This window comes from Acomys minous (genome assembly GCF_964271855.1).
Source record: "Acomys minous genome assembly, chromosome: 3".
Classification (NCBI taxonomy): Eukaryota; Metazoa; Chordata; class Mammalia; order Rodentia; family Muridae; genus Acomys; species Acomys minous.
Genome location: NC_140485.1, coordinates 87,704,977 through 87,722,667, shown reverse-complemented (window position 1 = coordinate 87,722,667; position 17,691 = coordinate 87,704,977). Strand labels below are relative to the sequence as shown.

General features: G+C 34.7%; 1 protein-coding gene across 4 annotated transcripts in view; it reads right to left on the bottom strand.

The window, feature by feature from the left end:
• Nucleotides 1–17,691, bottom strand: part of GRIK2 (glutamate ionotropic receptor kainate type subunit 2) — a 655,703-nt gene that overhangs the window by 420,283 nt on the left and 217,729 nt on the right. For all 4 annotated transcript variants that reach the window (XM_084776934.1, XM_084776935.1, XM_084776932.1 and 1 more), the window contains exon 4: nt 15,682–15,939. In XM_084776934.1, the coding sequence (XP_084633060.1) occupies nt 15,682–15,939 (258 nt within the window). The remainder of the gene's footprint in view (nt 1–15,681; nt 15,940–17,691) is intronic.

The window sequence follows — 17,691 nt, the reverse complement described above, 5'->3', positions numbered from 1 at the left end:
ATAGCACTAAGTGCCTTTAAAAAGAAAATGGAATCATCCCACATAAACAATTTAACAACACTTCTGGAAACTCTAGAAAAAAAAGAAGCAGAAACACGCAAGAGGAGTAGACGCCTGGAAATAATCAAACTCAGGCTGAAATCAATAAATTAGAAACAAAGAGTACAATCCAAAGAATCAACAAAACCAAGAGCTGGTTCTTTGAGAAAATTAACAAGATAGACAAACCGTTAGCCAATCTAACTAAAAGACAGAGAAACAATATCCAAATTAACAAAATCAGAAATGAAAAGGAAGACATAACATCAGACACCGAAGAAATACAAAGAATCGTAAGAACCTACTTTAAAGGCATTTATGCCACAAAATTCGAAAATTTAAGGGAAATGGACAAATTTCTCGACCGATTCCATTTACCAAAATTGAACCAAGACCAGATAAATAAATTAAATAGCCGTATTTCACCTATAGAAATAGATGCAACCATTGATATTCTCCCAACCAAAAAAAGCCCAGGGCCAGATGGCTTCAGCGCAGAATTCTACCAGTCCTTCAAAGAGGAGCTAATACTGATACTATTCAAGCTATTCTGAAAGATAGAAATGGACGGAACATTACCAAATTCCTTCTATGAGGCCACAGTCACATTGATACCTAAACCTCACAAAGACCCAACAAAAAAAAAAAAAAAAGAGAATTTCAGACCAATTTCTCTTATGAACATTGATGCAAAAATACTCAACAAAATACTCGCAAAGCGAATACAACAGCATATCAAAGACATCATTCACCATGACTAGGTAGGATTCATTCCACGCATGCAGGGATGGTTCAACACATGGAAATCCATCAATGTAATCCATCATATAAACAAACTGAAAGAGAAAAACCACATGATCATCTCTTTAGAAGCAGAAAAAGCATTTGACAAAATCCAACACCCATTTAAGTTCTGGAGAGATCAGGAATACAAGGCACTTATCTAAACATAATAAAGGCTATTTACAGCAAACCAACAGCCAACATTACATTAAATGGAGAGATAGTCAAGGAAATCCCTCTAAAATCGGGAACCAGACAAGGCTGCCCTCTATCCCCATTTCTCTTCAATATAGTTCTTGAAGTTCTAGCCAGAGCAATAAGACATCAAAAGGAGATCATGGGGATCCAAATGGGATAGGAAGAAGTCAAATTATCCCTATTTGCAGATGATATGATAGTGTATATGAGTGATCCCCAAAATTCCACCAGAGAACTCCTGCAGCTGACAAACACCTTCAGCAAATTGGCAGGATACAAAATAAACTCAAAAAAGTCAGTAGCTTTCCTGTATACAAATGACAAACAGGCAGAGGAAGAAATTAGGAAAACTACTCCCTTCATGATAGCCACAAACAATATAAAGTATCTAGGGATAACTCTAACCAAGCAAGTGAAGGACTTATTCGAAAAAAACTTCAAACCTCTGAAGAAAGAGATTGAAGATGACATCAGAAGATGGAGAGATATACCTTGTTCATGGATTGGGAGAATCAACATAGTAAAAATGGTCATCTTACCAAAAGCAATTTACAGATTCAACTCAATCCCTCTCAAAATACCTACAAAATATTTTGAAGATATTGAAAAATCAATTCTCAAATCATATGGAGAAATAAAAAACCTAGAATAGCAAAAACAATCCTATACAATAAAAGATCTCATGAGGAATCTCCGTACCTGATTTCAAGCTGTACTACAGAGCAACAGTAATTAAAACAGCATGGTACTGGCAAAATAATAGGCTGGTGGATCAATGGAATAGAATTGAAGACCCAGAGATGAATCCACACACATTTGCTAACTTGATTTTTGACAAAGAAGCCAAATCTATTCAATGAAAAAATGATAGCATCTTCAACAAATGGTGCTGGTCTAACTGGATGTCTACATGTAGAAAAATGCCATTAGACCCTTATTTGTCACCATGCACAAAACTCAAGTCCAAGTGGATTAAAGATCTCAACATAAAACCAGAGACATTAATTCAGTTAGAGGAAAAATTGGCACAGGAAACAACTTCCTGAACAGTACACCAACAGCCCAGACATTAATGTCAACAATTGATAAATGGGACCTCATGAGGCTGAGAAGCTTCTGTAAGGCAGGAGACACTGTCAACAGAACAAAGCGACAGCCTACAGACTGGGAAAAGATCTTCACCAACCCTTCATCTGACAAAGGTTTAATATCCAAAATATATAAAGAACTCAAGAAATTAAACACCACAAAACAAAACAACCCAATTGTGAAATGGGGCTTGGAACTTAACAGAGAATTCTCAACAGAGGAATATCAAATGGCTGAGAAACACTTAAAGAAATGCTCATCCTCGTTAATCATCAGAGAAATGCAAATCAAAACGACACTGAGATTCCACCTTACACTCATCAGAATGGCTAAGATCAAAAACTCAAATACCACCACATGTTGGTGAGGATGTGGAGAGAGAGGAACACTCCTTCATTGCTGGTGGGAATGCAAACTAGTACAACCACTTTGGAAAGCTATCTGGCGTTTTCTGAGAAAAATGGGAATAGGGCTTCCTCAAGACCCAGCTATTCCACTCCTTGAAATATACCCAGAAAATGCCTTAACACACAACAGGGACATATGCTCAACCATGTTCATAGCTGCTTTATACATAATAGCCAGAACATGGAAACAGCCTAAGTGTCCCTCAGTAGAAGAATGGACTAAGAAACTGTGGTACATTTACACTATGGAGTGCTATTCAGCTATTAAAAACAAGGAATTTCTGAAATTTTTGGACAAATGAATTGATCTAGAAATTATCATAATGAGTGAGTCCATCCAGAAGCAAAAAGAGACAAAGGGTATATACTCACTTATATCAAAACAGTAGTCCAAAGGATACGTCCCACGAAAAACTTTACTTACCAAAAAAGTGGGTCAGAGGAGAAGACATCCTATTGAGACTTTAGGCGAGAGTAGCATGGAAGAATGAGGAAATAGCAGGACCCATAGGGTCCTGGAAACCTACAAGAAGAACTTTATGACAGGCAGATCTGGGTCCTGGGGTCCTCCTCAAACTAAGGCACCAGCCAAGGAGAATATAGGCAGTAAACTTCAAACCCATACCAAGACCTAGCCGACGGACATTATATTCTCCACCGTTGAGTGGAGAGTGAGAGCTGACTCTCACAGGAAATCTGGTGCCCCTTTTCTGACCATGTCCCCTGGATGGGAAGGCCTGGCTGCACTCAGAGGAAGGATAGCAAGTTACTAAGAAGAGACTCCATATTCTAAGAGCATATATAGGGGGAGGAGGTCTCCCTCAATCACAGACATAGGGGAGGGGAGAAGGGGGAAAGTGGGAGGGAAGAATGGGAGGAAACAGGGGAAGGGCTAACAATCAAGATGTAATATGAACAAATTAATAAAAATATTAAAAAAAAAGAAACAGGCCTACAGGAGATAACCTGGCCAGCTGCAAATATCAACCCCACTAAGGATAGTCTTGCCTAGTGTTGATCTGAAGGGTCCCACTGAAGATAGAGTTGACAGGAGACCCAGTTCTATGGCCACATTCCATCCTGCCCACCAGAGATAGGGTTAATAAGAAATCAGACACTTCCCTGGACAAGGTAGTGAACAAAGAAAGCTAAGTCATGGTTGGTCTTGAAGCCTTTTTCTATAACTTGTCACTTTAGATATTAGACCTCTTTATGTTACTCAACCAATAGATGCTTGCCAGGTTGGAACTCCCCTGCTTTGGCACACTGGGAGGGATAGGAACCTATAAATTTACTTTCATCCCAGAGATCAGGGCTCTTTCTGGATATCACTGTGTTGGTGTCCTGTCAGAGCCCGGCTCTAAGTTGATTAAAGTTTCTCATGTATATTGGATCTGTATGGAGTCCTGGTGGGTTTTTGGGGGTCTCCATAACTTGGTACAGCACTTTGAGTATATTTATACAAAAGAGAATGTTTGAGATCTAGATATCCTAGTTTTTGTAATTAGATAAGTACATTTATTGAGTGTTAGATATAATTTTAAAACATTTTTGGAGAACTCTGAAATAATGATGAACAATTAACTTATTCTTAGATTTCTAATTATTTTTTGCCTTCTAAAAATATTAGACAATTATAGTTTTATACATATAACAATATAAACTTTGGCTCAAATAAAATACACTCAAGAAATAAAACTTTTTCATAATAGAATATATATTACTTATTTATCAGTTTGATTAATTTGTTTTACTAAAATTTATGATATGAAATACATTAACTTATGCAGACTTTCCAATAAATTATTTAATAATATAGACATAGATGTATTATCTAGTGTTATTTTAATCGTTACTTGAAAACACACTATAAAAAGTAACGACTGGGGGAGATCAAAGATGGCTAAGCCAATTGTGCATGGTAGTGGTACAGCAGTGATTGCAGAACAGTTCTTGAGCTATGGCTATGGAACTCAAAACTCCATTGTCTGTGTTTCCCAAGTGAGAGGAAAGCCTAAGGTGAGGGAAACAGGGGGTCCAACCTCAGATCACCTGGCTAATCCAGGGAAATATCTTCTGGTTCTTCCTGAGTACAATCTCAACCTTTGGCCACCTGCATACTCTCACCATACCATGGATAGATATCTTCTGGGTACTGAAGTGCTGGGCCCTGACCTCAGGTACCCCGGTAGCCACCTAGGATCCACTGAAATAGCCTCAGCTGCCAATCCAACATTCAACCAGTCTTCCCAAGAAGAACAATCAGGCCTCTGAGCTTACAGGTTCTCCAAAAAGTCTGTGCCCATCCAGCACAGCTGAAGCTCATTAACCTCAAAGCAAGAAAACAAGTAGCAGGGCCATTGACTCCAGGACTTCTTCAGGTAAAAAGAAGGCCTCCAAGACTCCTGAGGAACTCAGGGGTTCCTAAGGATCAACAATCAGAGGAGAGCCATAGGCAATTCCCTGAGTCCCACTTGCCAGTCAGAGACCATACGCACCATTCCAAGGAAGTACATCCAGCTTCCTAGACAGAATTCTCTCCCTCCCCACCACCAGAATTCCAGCAAGCACCAACTATCAGACTATGCCAGGGACAACCAGACTGAACACCATCATAAAAACACAATCAACAAAAAACAGAATCCAGCAGTCCTAGATACCTAACACAACTGAAAAACAAGAAAATGACATTAAAGCTATGCTAATGAAGATGTTAGTGACTTTTAAAGGAATACAGGATAATACACTCAAAGAGATTGAAGCTTTAAAAAATAAAAAGAAATATAGGAAAATACAAACAAACAGATAAAGGAAATCAATAAAATGGTTCAAGATCTGAAGATATAATATAACAATAAAGGAAGCAAAAACTGAGGAAACCCAGAGGGGAGAACTGGGAGAAGAAAACAGAATTACAGAATACCAGAGCTGGAGGAATGAATCTCAGGTGTGAAAGATACAATTGAAGAAATTGATGCATCCATCAAAGAAAATTTGAAATCTAAAAAAATCCCTGCCAATGGACAGGACATTCTCCACAGTTGAGTGGAGAGTGGGGACTGACTTTCACACGTGTGCTAGGGCCCCATATTTGATCATGTCTGGGAGGCCTGGCGGCACTCAGAGGAAAGATAGCAGACTACAAAAAGAGACTTGATACCCTATGAGCATATACAAGGGGAGGAGGTCCCCCTCAGTCATAGTCATAGGTGAGGGGAGTAAGGGGAAAATGGGCGGGAGGGAGGAATGAAAGGATACAAGGGATGAGATAACAATTGAGATGTAATATGAATAAATTAATAAAATATATTTTTAAAAAATAAAATTAAAAAATCCCTAACACAAATCAAGAACAAAACACACCTTGAAAGGACAAAACCTAAAAATAACATGAATAGAAGAAAGAGAAGATTCCTAGTTCTAAGCCCAGAAAATAATTTCAACAAAATCGTAGAAGAAAATTTCCCCAAATGGTGACTCACAACTTTAATCCCAGTACTCAGGATGTAGAGGTAGGTGGGTCTGTGAGTTCGAGGCTAAGCTGGTCTACAAAATGAGTCTAGGACATCCAAGGCTACACAGAGAGACCCTATCTCAAAAAAACAAAAACAAAAACAAAAATAAACAAGCAAAAAAAAAAAAAAAAAGAAGGAAAGAAAGAAAGAGATGCCTATAAGTATACAAGAGCCAATAAAAGACCAAATAGATTGGACCAGAAAAGAAAATCCTCCCCCCATAAAGTAATCAAAATACTAAATATACAGAACAAAGAAAAAAAACATTAAGCACTTTCAGGGAAAAAAGACCAAGTAACATACAATGGCAAAGATATCAGAACCACACCTGTCTTCTCAACAGAGACCATAAAACCCAGAAGGACCTGGCCAGATGTCTTTCAAATCCTAAGAGACCACAGTTGCCAATCCAGACTACTATACCCAACAAAACTTTCAATTACCATAGATGGAAAAAACAAGATATTCCACAACCAAACCAAACTTAAACAATATCTATTCACAAACCCAGCCCTACAGATGATACTAGAAAGAAAATTCCCACTCAAGGAGGTTAAATAGCTCCAAAAGAACAAAAAACAAAACAAAACCACAGGATTTAAATAACTTCACTACAGCAAACCCAAAAGAAGACAAGCACACAAACACACTACCACAACCAGTATGAAAATAAGGGGAATTAATAGACACTGGTCATTAATATCTCTCAATAACAATGAACTCAACTCTCCAGTAAAAAGACACAGACTACCAGAATGGATGCTTTAACTAATTATTCAGCTGAACAAAAGAAACACAACTCAGCGAGAAATACAAACATTACCTGAGAGTAAAGGGTTGGAAAAAAGGTTTTCCAAGCAATCTGGAGTAGCCACTCTAAAATCTAATAAAACAGACTTTAAACATAAATTAATCAAAAGATGAGGAAAGACACTTCATGCTCAATAAAGGAAAAATACACCAAACATGACATCTCAATTCTGAATATCTATGCTCCAAATGCAATGGCACCCACATTTGTAAAAAGAACATTGATGAAGCTTAAAACACACATAGATCCCTACACATTAATAGTGGGAGATTTCAACATGCCACTCTCACCAAAGGACAGGTGGGTCGAACAGAAACTAAGATGAAATAATGACACTAAGAGATAACATGAGTGAAGTGAGGATAACAGACATTTACAGAACCTAGAGAGGATGGAGAGGGCTATGATTGGGGTGTAAAGTGAATAAATTTCTAAAAGTTAAAAAAATGACTACTAAGTTCTTAGGATGAGTTCTGTGAGTCATAATCACTTCTGTGGTTATACAACCATAACCACAGATAACATAATCAACACATATTTAATCACATATCCATAAAAAAATCAAATCAATGAAATTAGTTCTAATGATACTCTGCTCTACTCATAAAGTGGTTCCTTTTCTAGTTGTTTTCAGAGAATCTTCATCAGGCAGCAGATGGGAGTAAGTGCAGAGACCTATAGCCAAACTTTTTGCAGAGAGAGAGAGTCTAAAGTAGAGGTCTCCATCAGGTACCTCTGACTGGAGTACAGAAGAAGGGGAAGAAATATTGTAGGTGTCAGAGGGCATAGAGAAGACCAGGAGAACATAACCCACTGAATCAACTCAAAAGAACTCATATTGGCTCACAGAGACTAAAGTGCCAATCACAGGGCATGCATGAATCTGCACCAGGTCCTGGTATATATGTTATGGCTGTTCAATTAGTGTTCTTGTGGGACTTCTAAGAGTTGGAGTGAGTGTTTCTCTGAGTATTTTTCCAGCTTTTGGGACTCTTTCCCTTCTATTAAGTTGCCTTGTTCAGTCTTACTATGAGTGCTTTTGCCCTGGCTTTATTATATCTTGGTTTGTTGTATTGTTTTCTCTTAGAGGCCTGCCTTTTTCTGAAGGGAAACTGAGGGGTGTGGATTGCAGATAGGGTAGAAGAGGGCTGAGCAGGGAGGCATGGAAGAAGGGAAAATTGTAGCTGAGATGCATTGTATGAAAGAAGAATCTAATATTAATTCTTAAAGAAAGTGATGCATATCACAAAATCTCCCACAGAGATTAGAGTTTCCCCAAGGTCCCTCTTCTTCATCTAAATTCTGTTTTCTTTTTCCTCCTGACTGATATTTCATTCTGTCCCATTTTTCAAAGATTCTTCTTCATTCAACCTCATGCTTACTCTAGAATAAACATCCATAATTTATTGTAGTTTAGTTCAAATGTCACATTTCCTGTGTGTCATGAGATATTCCATTCCCTGTATTCCTCTCTTATTATATATTTGAGAAACTGGACTCCATGTGGTAGGTTTGTTTGTTTTTTGTTTTCTGTCTCATGGATTGAAAACAATGCTGACAAAAATTGATAATTTATTATTATTTGTGAGGTGAGTAAAAATAAACAAACAAATGACTACACACATAATTGATAGGCAAATTATGTCATAATTATAACTTCAAGGCCGAGAAATGGACATAGCCTCATATTTTCTCAGTGGGTTATATGGCTGAAAAATAAACAGTTATCATTAATAACTGTATGCTACACACTATGAACAGAGTTGCCAGCACACAGGAGCACATTTGTAAGAGTAAGGGAATATAACTGCACAAGATTATTCTGAATTGAATCATGAAAATGAAAAGTCGGTAACAAGATAGAAAAAGACTACTGGAAGGAGAGAAGTGTTGTGCACAGCAAAGAGATTGAGAGGAAAAAAGACAATAGGTAACAAAAGACAATTATTTAAAAGAGTGCTACAATGTCATGTTAAGAAAAGGAATACCAGAGAAGCAAAGTCAAGGACAGGAATGATGGAGGTTGGAAATATCATTTCTAAACAGAAAGAATGAACATAAATGGGCTTTGAAACAGAGAGTAACATCAGGTGGTAAAAAGGACATATATTAAATAATAGGTTCATCAATGCCAACAGGAAATGGGAACAAAGAAAGAAGTAATTCTGAAACTAGAGTCAAATGAGAAAAATCAACAATTAATAGTAGCCAATTAGAAATGAAGTGATGATCTTGAACTATTAGACTGGGAAAATATGATAAACAGGGAAATTCGAATGAAAATACAAGTTTTGTGGTGTTGACAATCAGCAGACTGCTACTGGATCTCAAGACAAAACTACAAAGATATAAGATACATTCAAGATGACGGTCACTCTGTGTGAATTTTGCTCTCTTCTCCATAGTATCAGCAATCCTATCATCATTTCTGGTGACTGGAACAAGCTGTTAAAGGTTCAAACAATATTAACCACACAGTTATCTGAAGAGTGAGACACCAGAGCTTCCCTATATGCTTCTGTGTGGCCATTCTTCACTTGAGATTTTAATGATGACACACTTATAGTGTAGAAGGTAGGTGTATGATCCAGGTCCTGTATTGCAGTCCCAAATGCTATTGGCTCTCTTCTGCTATACATTCCAGTCTCAAATTTGGGACTTGGAGGGAAAAATCACTATGAATAGCAAGGCAAAGCCATCTCATTGCTCTTCTCTTGTCTTGTCTACTTAAGGTTAAACTGTTCATTGTACAAACAACATGATGTGTTTGTTTTAGTTGACTCTTAAAACTCACTAAAGTTTATGTCAGGGTTTTAGTAATAAAACATTGCTTTTCTAAGAAAATAGACAAAAGTACCACGATAAAGGTATGCATTGCTGAAAATAAGACAAAAGGAGGCATGCAGGCCAAGCAGAAGATTTTATGTTTTATCCTCAACCACGTAAAGAACCTATCAGGTACCTATCAGGTATGTCAGTAGATCATTTAAGTTCTTAATTTTCACACTTGGCTGCAACCAGGGCAAGAGGACAGGCCAAGGAACCACCATTTGTCCTTCAAGTATGTTTAAATTTTGGAAAGCTTCAGTTTAGGGAAATGGGCAATGTTTGGTTATCCTCACTGGAATTATTATCCTTCACACTGTTTTCTTCTACAATTAAGGTAAAAATTAATCATCATTGTCTTTCTATAAAACCTCTTTATATTTCTTTATGCCAAAGTGTGTTTATTATAGATAAGAGGTTTTTTTTTTCATTAGAGTGGCATTTTGGAAGGACTGAAAACTTAAAGAATTTGTCTTATAAATTGACTTAAAATAATAGCGTGTAATCAGACCCTAGGAAATAATATGATAAATAATTTCATGCTTCTTCAATTGGGATTTAAAATATAAACCCAAGTTCAAACATAACCAACTCTGGAAAGAGTACTATGTCAGACTATGTAATCAACTATATCCAAATAATTATTTTTAACTTGTAACTGTTAATTGTATTTGCATTTGGAATTGTAGAATGCAGCAGTTTCAGCATTGTGCTTAAAATGTAAAACATATAATCATCTTAGACCTAAGTTACTCCACTCCCTAAAATTATTTTGCTCCATGTTACACAATACAAAAACTGCTATATTATTCAGAATTACCATCTTCTAGGAATATATATTTTTTAAATTAACTTACTCTATTGAATCCATTTATTCTTTTGTGTCCCATTTAAATGTCGGTTTTAGATAAAAACAAAAATCATTCTTATCTATTAATTGACTATAATTTTATCAAATAACTAACCCTGAAAGTACCTAAACATATATCTAGAAGGCAGTGTATAAATATACTCCACCCAAATTAGTACTTAAAAGGTATTGGTTTTTGCTTAAGACAGTTTGGGGGCTTCTTTCTCCCTTATCATTATATCACAGAAATGAATTAAAGCTTAAGTTAAGTAATCAAAAATCCTAAGATAGGGACTGAATTTCAACCCCTAACTATACAAATTTATATTAATTTCTTTAGCTATACTCACTGTAATTCTGCCCAATCACCACTCACAGAATGCTGGTCTCCTTTATACCATGAAACCTCTCCACTTTTAATAGTGGTAGTTCTTATTTTCTCATACTACAAAGATGCCCATATAAAAAGCAGAATAGATGATAATAAAAGTTCTATATGCTGATAATGATAATTTCTTTTAAATATATGATACAGGATATATTTATGATACAGGATATGATTTCATAGAAACATCAAACATGCATTAATAACACTCAGAACCTCCTCTGTTAAGCTTCTTTTTCTTGTCTTTATTTCATTAATCTAATGTTCCACTGTTGTAGCCAGACAAAGTGGGTATTCTTATACTTCACCTCCTCTTTCCTGATTTGCTTACTAATCATGGAGTTTGTATTACTGAAGTATTAGAAATCTCTACTTTGATGCCTTTCTATAAAAACTACATTTTAATGAAATGCTTGTCTCTTCCCAATCTGAAGTTATTTTGCTTTTGTTTTCAACCAATTCCCATCTATACCTGAGTATTCCTAATGCAACCAGAAATTCTTTATCACAAATGGTTCTGATTGTGCCATACCTTACTAAAATTAATGACAAAAAATGAATTTAGGAAATATACAAAAATAGCACCACATGCAAGACAGCAGATTTAATAGATCATAGGAGTAAAGAATTGGCAATTGGACTTGACTGTGATTCCCAAGTAAGGAAGGAACTGAAGGAGATTTTCTTGTTTCTAAAGGAGCTACTAGAGAGGAGGCTGTTCTGATGAAGTGATACACTGCTTGCTTTGGGCCTCAGAGAACTGTTTTTGAAGATTGAGCAAAATATATTCTGAGAGTAACTTGTACGATATCTAATGCATGATAGCTCATCTGCAGTCATTCCTACCCCTTACTTTCTTTTTCAATGTTTTCCAGTAATTTAGCACGAAGCCTGGGATAGAATCCTAGGCTTCTGCATGCCAGCCCAGAGTTCTTTGTTAATGGACTGATGATCTATAAACAAAGATGAAACACAGGAATTTTAAAGCAAATATGCACAATTTATCCTGGAATTGCTTACAAGCTGACAGCTATCCAATTTATTTTTAGTTTTTATTTAAGATGAATCATATGTTCCAAAATGACTGACAGAAACACAGTATTGTTTCTGAAGCCAATTCGTTTCCATCATTTTTGGACACGATTCAGAGCTATAACAGACTTTCGTGGTGTTTAAAAGCATTCATCCAGGACAACAACAAATGCTAATTATCATACAAATAAATAGCTCCTGATAACATCATTTTAAGAAGTTCTTCTCATTTATCATCCATCTGTTAGGGAGTGGGAGCAAGGACAGGATGAAATTATCATATATCAAACTGGACAATATAAAACAATAGAAATGAAAATATGTAATAAGTAAGAGTAGGAAAAAGAACATATAAATAAAAATGTCACATTTTACCCTGCAATAAGCATTTGGTACATGAGACACAATCAAATCAATACTATTTACTTTAACTAGTGTGGGTGTAGGGGCCCCTTTCAGTCCACAGTTCTTGTTATTAATTTCATTTCTTACAAAAATGTCGAGTTGTAATCTACTCTACTTGGGAAATTCACATTTTTAAAATTTTTATCAGTAGTAATTCAAGACATCAATATACATACAACAAAAATTTATATACCTAGGAATGCATTTCAATAAATTTTACTGTTTACTCACAAGTCTATTATATAAAACAATGACAATGAAGTGCTCAAAAGTAAAATTGAAACTCAAAAAAGATAAAAGGTATTCAGTTGTCAATATAATTAGCTAACGGAAAACAATGCATGAACATGAATAATCAAATGTCCATAAACACCACTTGGAAGCACGAGGCTTAGGCTTTTTCTCTTCTTCAGGCATATGATCAAACCTATAACTGCCAGTGAAAATCAGCAGGTGCCTAATCAATATCTGTTGAACTAAATGTTACATAAAATATAAAAGCCATACTTTTAATCTTGAGTCTTTTAATATGTACTTATGCTATCTTCAGTAATAATATATTTTATTTGTAATCAAATACTTTTGAAAAGTCTGTGTAACTTTCAACATAATAAAATGATGTGATGAAACATCTTATTTTAGGGAACAAGTGAGGTAGTCTGGGTTTTGCCAAGAGTTAACTTGTATCATTGTCAATGTGGCAAACAGGCCACTGGGTAAAATGTCTTCATTTCTACCACAGACAGAATTCTGCCTAAAAAAGGACAAGCTTGGATATAGGCAGAGTTGAAAGCCAAACTCTGGCAAGACAGGGTAAGTAAGTCCTCAATAGTTCCGGCCTCACAAATATGTCTGTCGGATATATTGGGCCAGAATGCTGAAGATGATACTCTAAAATCATAGAGTTTTGGATGACTGTTTAGGCGGCAAACTGACTTTGTCATCTTCTCATTTGGGAAGCTGATAACCTGCACTTTCTATATACTCAGGTAATTATTATTTTTACTCCTTCTCAAGTCTCTGATGGGCTTGAAGACCAGATAGTTTAGTTTTAAAAGTAAGCTTGGTTATTAAGGGGTTAAGTTTTTTTTAGATCTAGATAGATATTTTACATTGATAATGATGAGATATGATTTTGACTTACATTCAAAATTTTAGACTAAGATAGGAAAGATGTTTTCTTCAAGGCTGCCAAATACAAAACAGTCAAAACACTATGAATGTACCATTCATATAATTCCTTATTGTTTTGTGATTCTTTTTTCTTTATGTAGTTTATTGTATATATATTTAATAATATAAATATATATGTAAAAATAAAAATAAACTTGTGCTGGTGATAGAAATATTTATAATATAGTATATAGCTTAAAAACAGTTATTTCATAGGAATCTGTGCTATATTAATTATGATATGAGTGGATACAAACCCTATTTTTTATTGTACATTCCCTCAAGATGCACAAGCATGAATGAACATTTTCATATAATATAGTGAAGAAACATGTTTGTTTAGTCATACTTCACTATTTTGCCATTTTTCCAGTTTCAAAGAGTATGAAAAAATACAAAATAGAGGCTACAATATCATGCATATGTGTTTGTGTGTGTGTGCATTTGTGTGTGTGTGTGTGTACATATGTGTAAAAATAAGTATGTATGCTGTTTAGGCAACATGTACTAAAATTTGATTAAGAGAGAATATAGAAATGGCTAAATCCAACTTGTTATACTTGTGAATATGGCTATCTATGGATAAAAATGCAATCTGACTGATTTATATCTGAAGATTCCCTGGGCACTACACATCAGGCAAATCCAGGAGAACTATTAATACACAGATGTCATGGAGAGTCTTACCAATTACATAAGGCAAATTATTTGAGAAAAATATTAAGGTTATTAATTCTAACTAAAGTTCAAAGACCCATTAAAACTACCTGTGATTTTGAAGACTTTTTGATAAATGTATAAGCTAAAATTAGCCAAATTTTTAATAGTTTTAACAATATAAGTAAGATTATTAACTTCTTTCAAGGCTAGCTCTTTCTTTTTTTTTAAATATCAAAAAAGATTTATTAGTAATTTATAGTTAGCAACAACGTGTACATGGAGTCATCAATGGGTCACCTGCCCACAGACTGTTGGTGATGTTGTACAGGTGCCAGCTGGTTCCGAGGTGGCTAGCTCTTTCTTAACTCTGTGAAAATAGTTTAAAAACTATTTTCATTGTCTTTTCCAATCTTGAAACTCTGTTCCCTTAGCAAAGTTTCTATCTGTTCATTTGCATTGAAAATTTCATTGTAAAAGGGATAAATTTCTACACAAAGATTTGTTCATTGCAAGCATACAAAGTGAATAGGAACAAAGCATGTTCCTGCCATATTTGGGGAGAATTTAAATTCAAATGAATTTTAATTTCAATGTAAATGTGAGGGCAGAGTGAAAGAGCCTAAAATAAAATGTTTTGCATTCTAATTTAAATCAATATTTAGAATCCTGAAAAATATCCTTATATAAAATCAATTACCATGATAAACATGACAGTTTCTTGTCCATAATAACTGTCAGTAGGAAAACTACACATTCGGATTTACTGTTTACTTTCTTATGTATCTGAAACTTGTTTGAAATTAATAATTCAAGGTAACATTCAACCATCATTAACAGTCATTAAGACAACAGAACACAGATAACCACTGTAAAGAAAACATTTATTAAAATATTCTAAGACAGTGGCATAATATTTCATTAAATTTTATTTCTAATTCTATTTTTAACTTTCTAAGTAGTGTCTACACAAAAACAGTTCCTTGAATATTTAAATGCTATTATTAGTTCAATATTTAACAAAAATAAAAGTTTAAATTTCAGCATACTACTAGTGGATATGGATTTTATTGTTCACTATATACATCATTTTCATAAAACAGGTAAAATCCTATGCCAAAATTGCAAATTTCTTAATGTTAACTATCACAAGATTTTGTTGTAGAAAACTACTCTTAATCTAACTGAAGTTATTTAAATAATATATTAACATAATATTCATATTATCACTATCTTTCAATGTATGGTTCAAATACTAGGTATTTATTTTATAAATATAGAGCAAATGTTTGTGATTTGGTAGTTATATTTCTGAATATGTGAAACAAATTTTTGTATGTTTTACAGTCCTCTCACATAGTAACAATAAAACTTAATAACAACAATAATAAATTAACAGACAACACAATTAAACTAATAATAGAAAATAAGCCATGAAGCAACAGAAAGAACCTTGAACACACTCCAGAACATAGTGTGTTGGAATCAACCACAGAGGCAGCTGCTCTTACCAGTGCTGTCATCATACACAACTGTGACGGTCTTCCACTTGAAAAACTGCACCAAATCCAAGATGGCCCGGCTGAGCGAAGAGAAGTCTGGGTAGAGACTGACATAGAAGGAATCCTTGTTGTCTGACACCTGGTGCTTCCAGCGGGTCTGTATGTGAGGAACTCCTAGAGCATTGCAGATGGACTGCACTGCATTTGCTGACGAGCTGTGTGAAGGCCCGAAGATAGCAGCCACCCCAAGAGACAGCTGATCACATGCTGAAGAGGGGAAAGAAAGTCTGTTAATAAGGAGAGGGAAGGAGGTCATGATTTGCTACTAAATTCTCCAAATTACATCCTGGTAAATATTTTGCTACTTAAGTATAAATCTTCATGTCATTAATTATACATACATATGTATGGGTATTACATTATTTCTTCATTCCCTTTCTGCATTCCAAACCCTCTTTTGTGTTTTTGTGTTTCCCTCCTCTCATGTGCTTTTAGGTGCATGGCCTCTTTTTCTTTAATGTGTGTGTGTGTGTGTGTGTGTGTGTGTGTGTGTGTGTGTGTGTGTGTGAATGTGTGTATTCTTAAATACATTTTTAAAACCCTGCTTAGTCTGTAGAATGTTGCTAGGATGTATGCTTTCTTGGTTGACCATTTCATATGGAAAAACCGATTGGTGTGCTTTTCCCTGGGAAAGACTGTTTCTCCCACGTTTAGCTTTCTGTAGTTGAATATAGTTAGATTATTGTTTAGGGATGTAGCCTCATGAGCTTATTACTAAATATTTCAGCTTATTAGAAGAAGGTTAATTAATTAAAAACATGAATGCTAATGAATCAAAATATAAATTAAAATAGATTAAAGCACATTTTCTGTGAGATTTCAGAATTAGCCTTTTCCTGAGTTAGAATTCTGACCATTATTTAGGAAATAGCTATCTTTATGCTCAAATCAATTTATTTATATCATATCAAATCCTTAAAGGAAGCCTAAAAGAGTGACTTTTTACAACTAAATTTTATCTAATTTAAGTGTGTTTATGCTTAAGTATTTGTATATTTTAATTCAATTAACATATTTTGAGAGTAGTAGCCTTGCCAGGCAAAACAAAATCTAGGAAAAGCTGAAAATATATGGAATAACCCTATCTTTTTAAATAACATATGTATGTTTATTATTTTTAGTTATGTATTTTTTGTTTGTTTAAGAACAGCCTTTTCTACTCACTCTGGCCTATTCAGCTTCCAGAGTTAGAAATGTTAGTAGTCATGTACCACCTACTTACTAAAACGAGACATTTAAAATACTGTACAAATCAATTATTAATTAAATTATAGAACATCAAAGTATTCATTGATGGAGCAACTCATATGTTTTCTGGGCTGAACATTTGATTTGGAATAGCAAGCTGGTGTACTCTGCTCTGAGGGAAATTGTTCCTCCCACTCTCAGCTTTCATTATTTGCCTATAGTTAGGTCATTGTCTAGGGTTGAGGCCTCATGAACCTATGAATAAATATTTTCAGTTTATTATAAGAAAGTTGATTCAGCAAATTCACCTTATATAGAAATTTTTTTAAAAATCAGAAAAAAAATTCCAAACTTTAACATTTCATTTCTTGTTATTTTCTTGCCAGATAAAAATGATTGTGAATCTTTTAAGACGTCTCAGTTGACTAATAAGTTATGTTAATCATTACTATCATGACTACAGTGTATTTTGTGGATATTCTATAAAATTCAAATATCTACTTAGGATCTCTCTTCATTTACATATTTCTTTATGTCCTAAGTAATAATGGCTCAATAAACAAGATAAAAATGATAGTATTCACCCTTTTTACATGTGGAAAAGGAAGATACTTAAGTTTTTCTACCTCCAGCTAGATTCCAAATGGATTCTTAATAGATTTTTAATTTGCCATTATTCTTATAGCTTTTTATACACGAAGTGATTTTATCACCTAAGAATTGTTACTAGGGCAAATCCTATGATATTCTATTTGTTGTCAGGAAAATTCT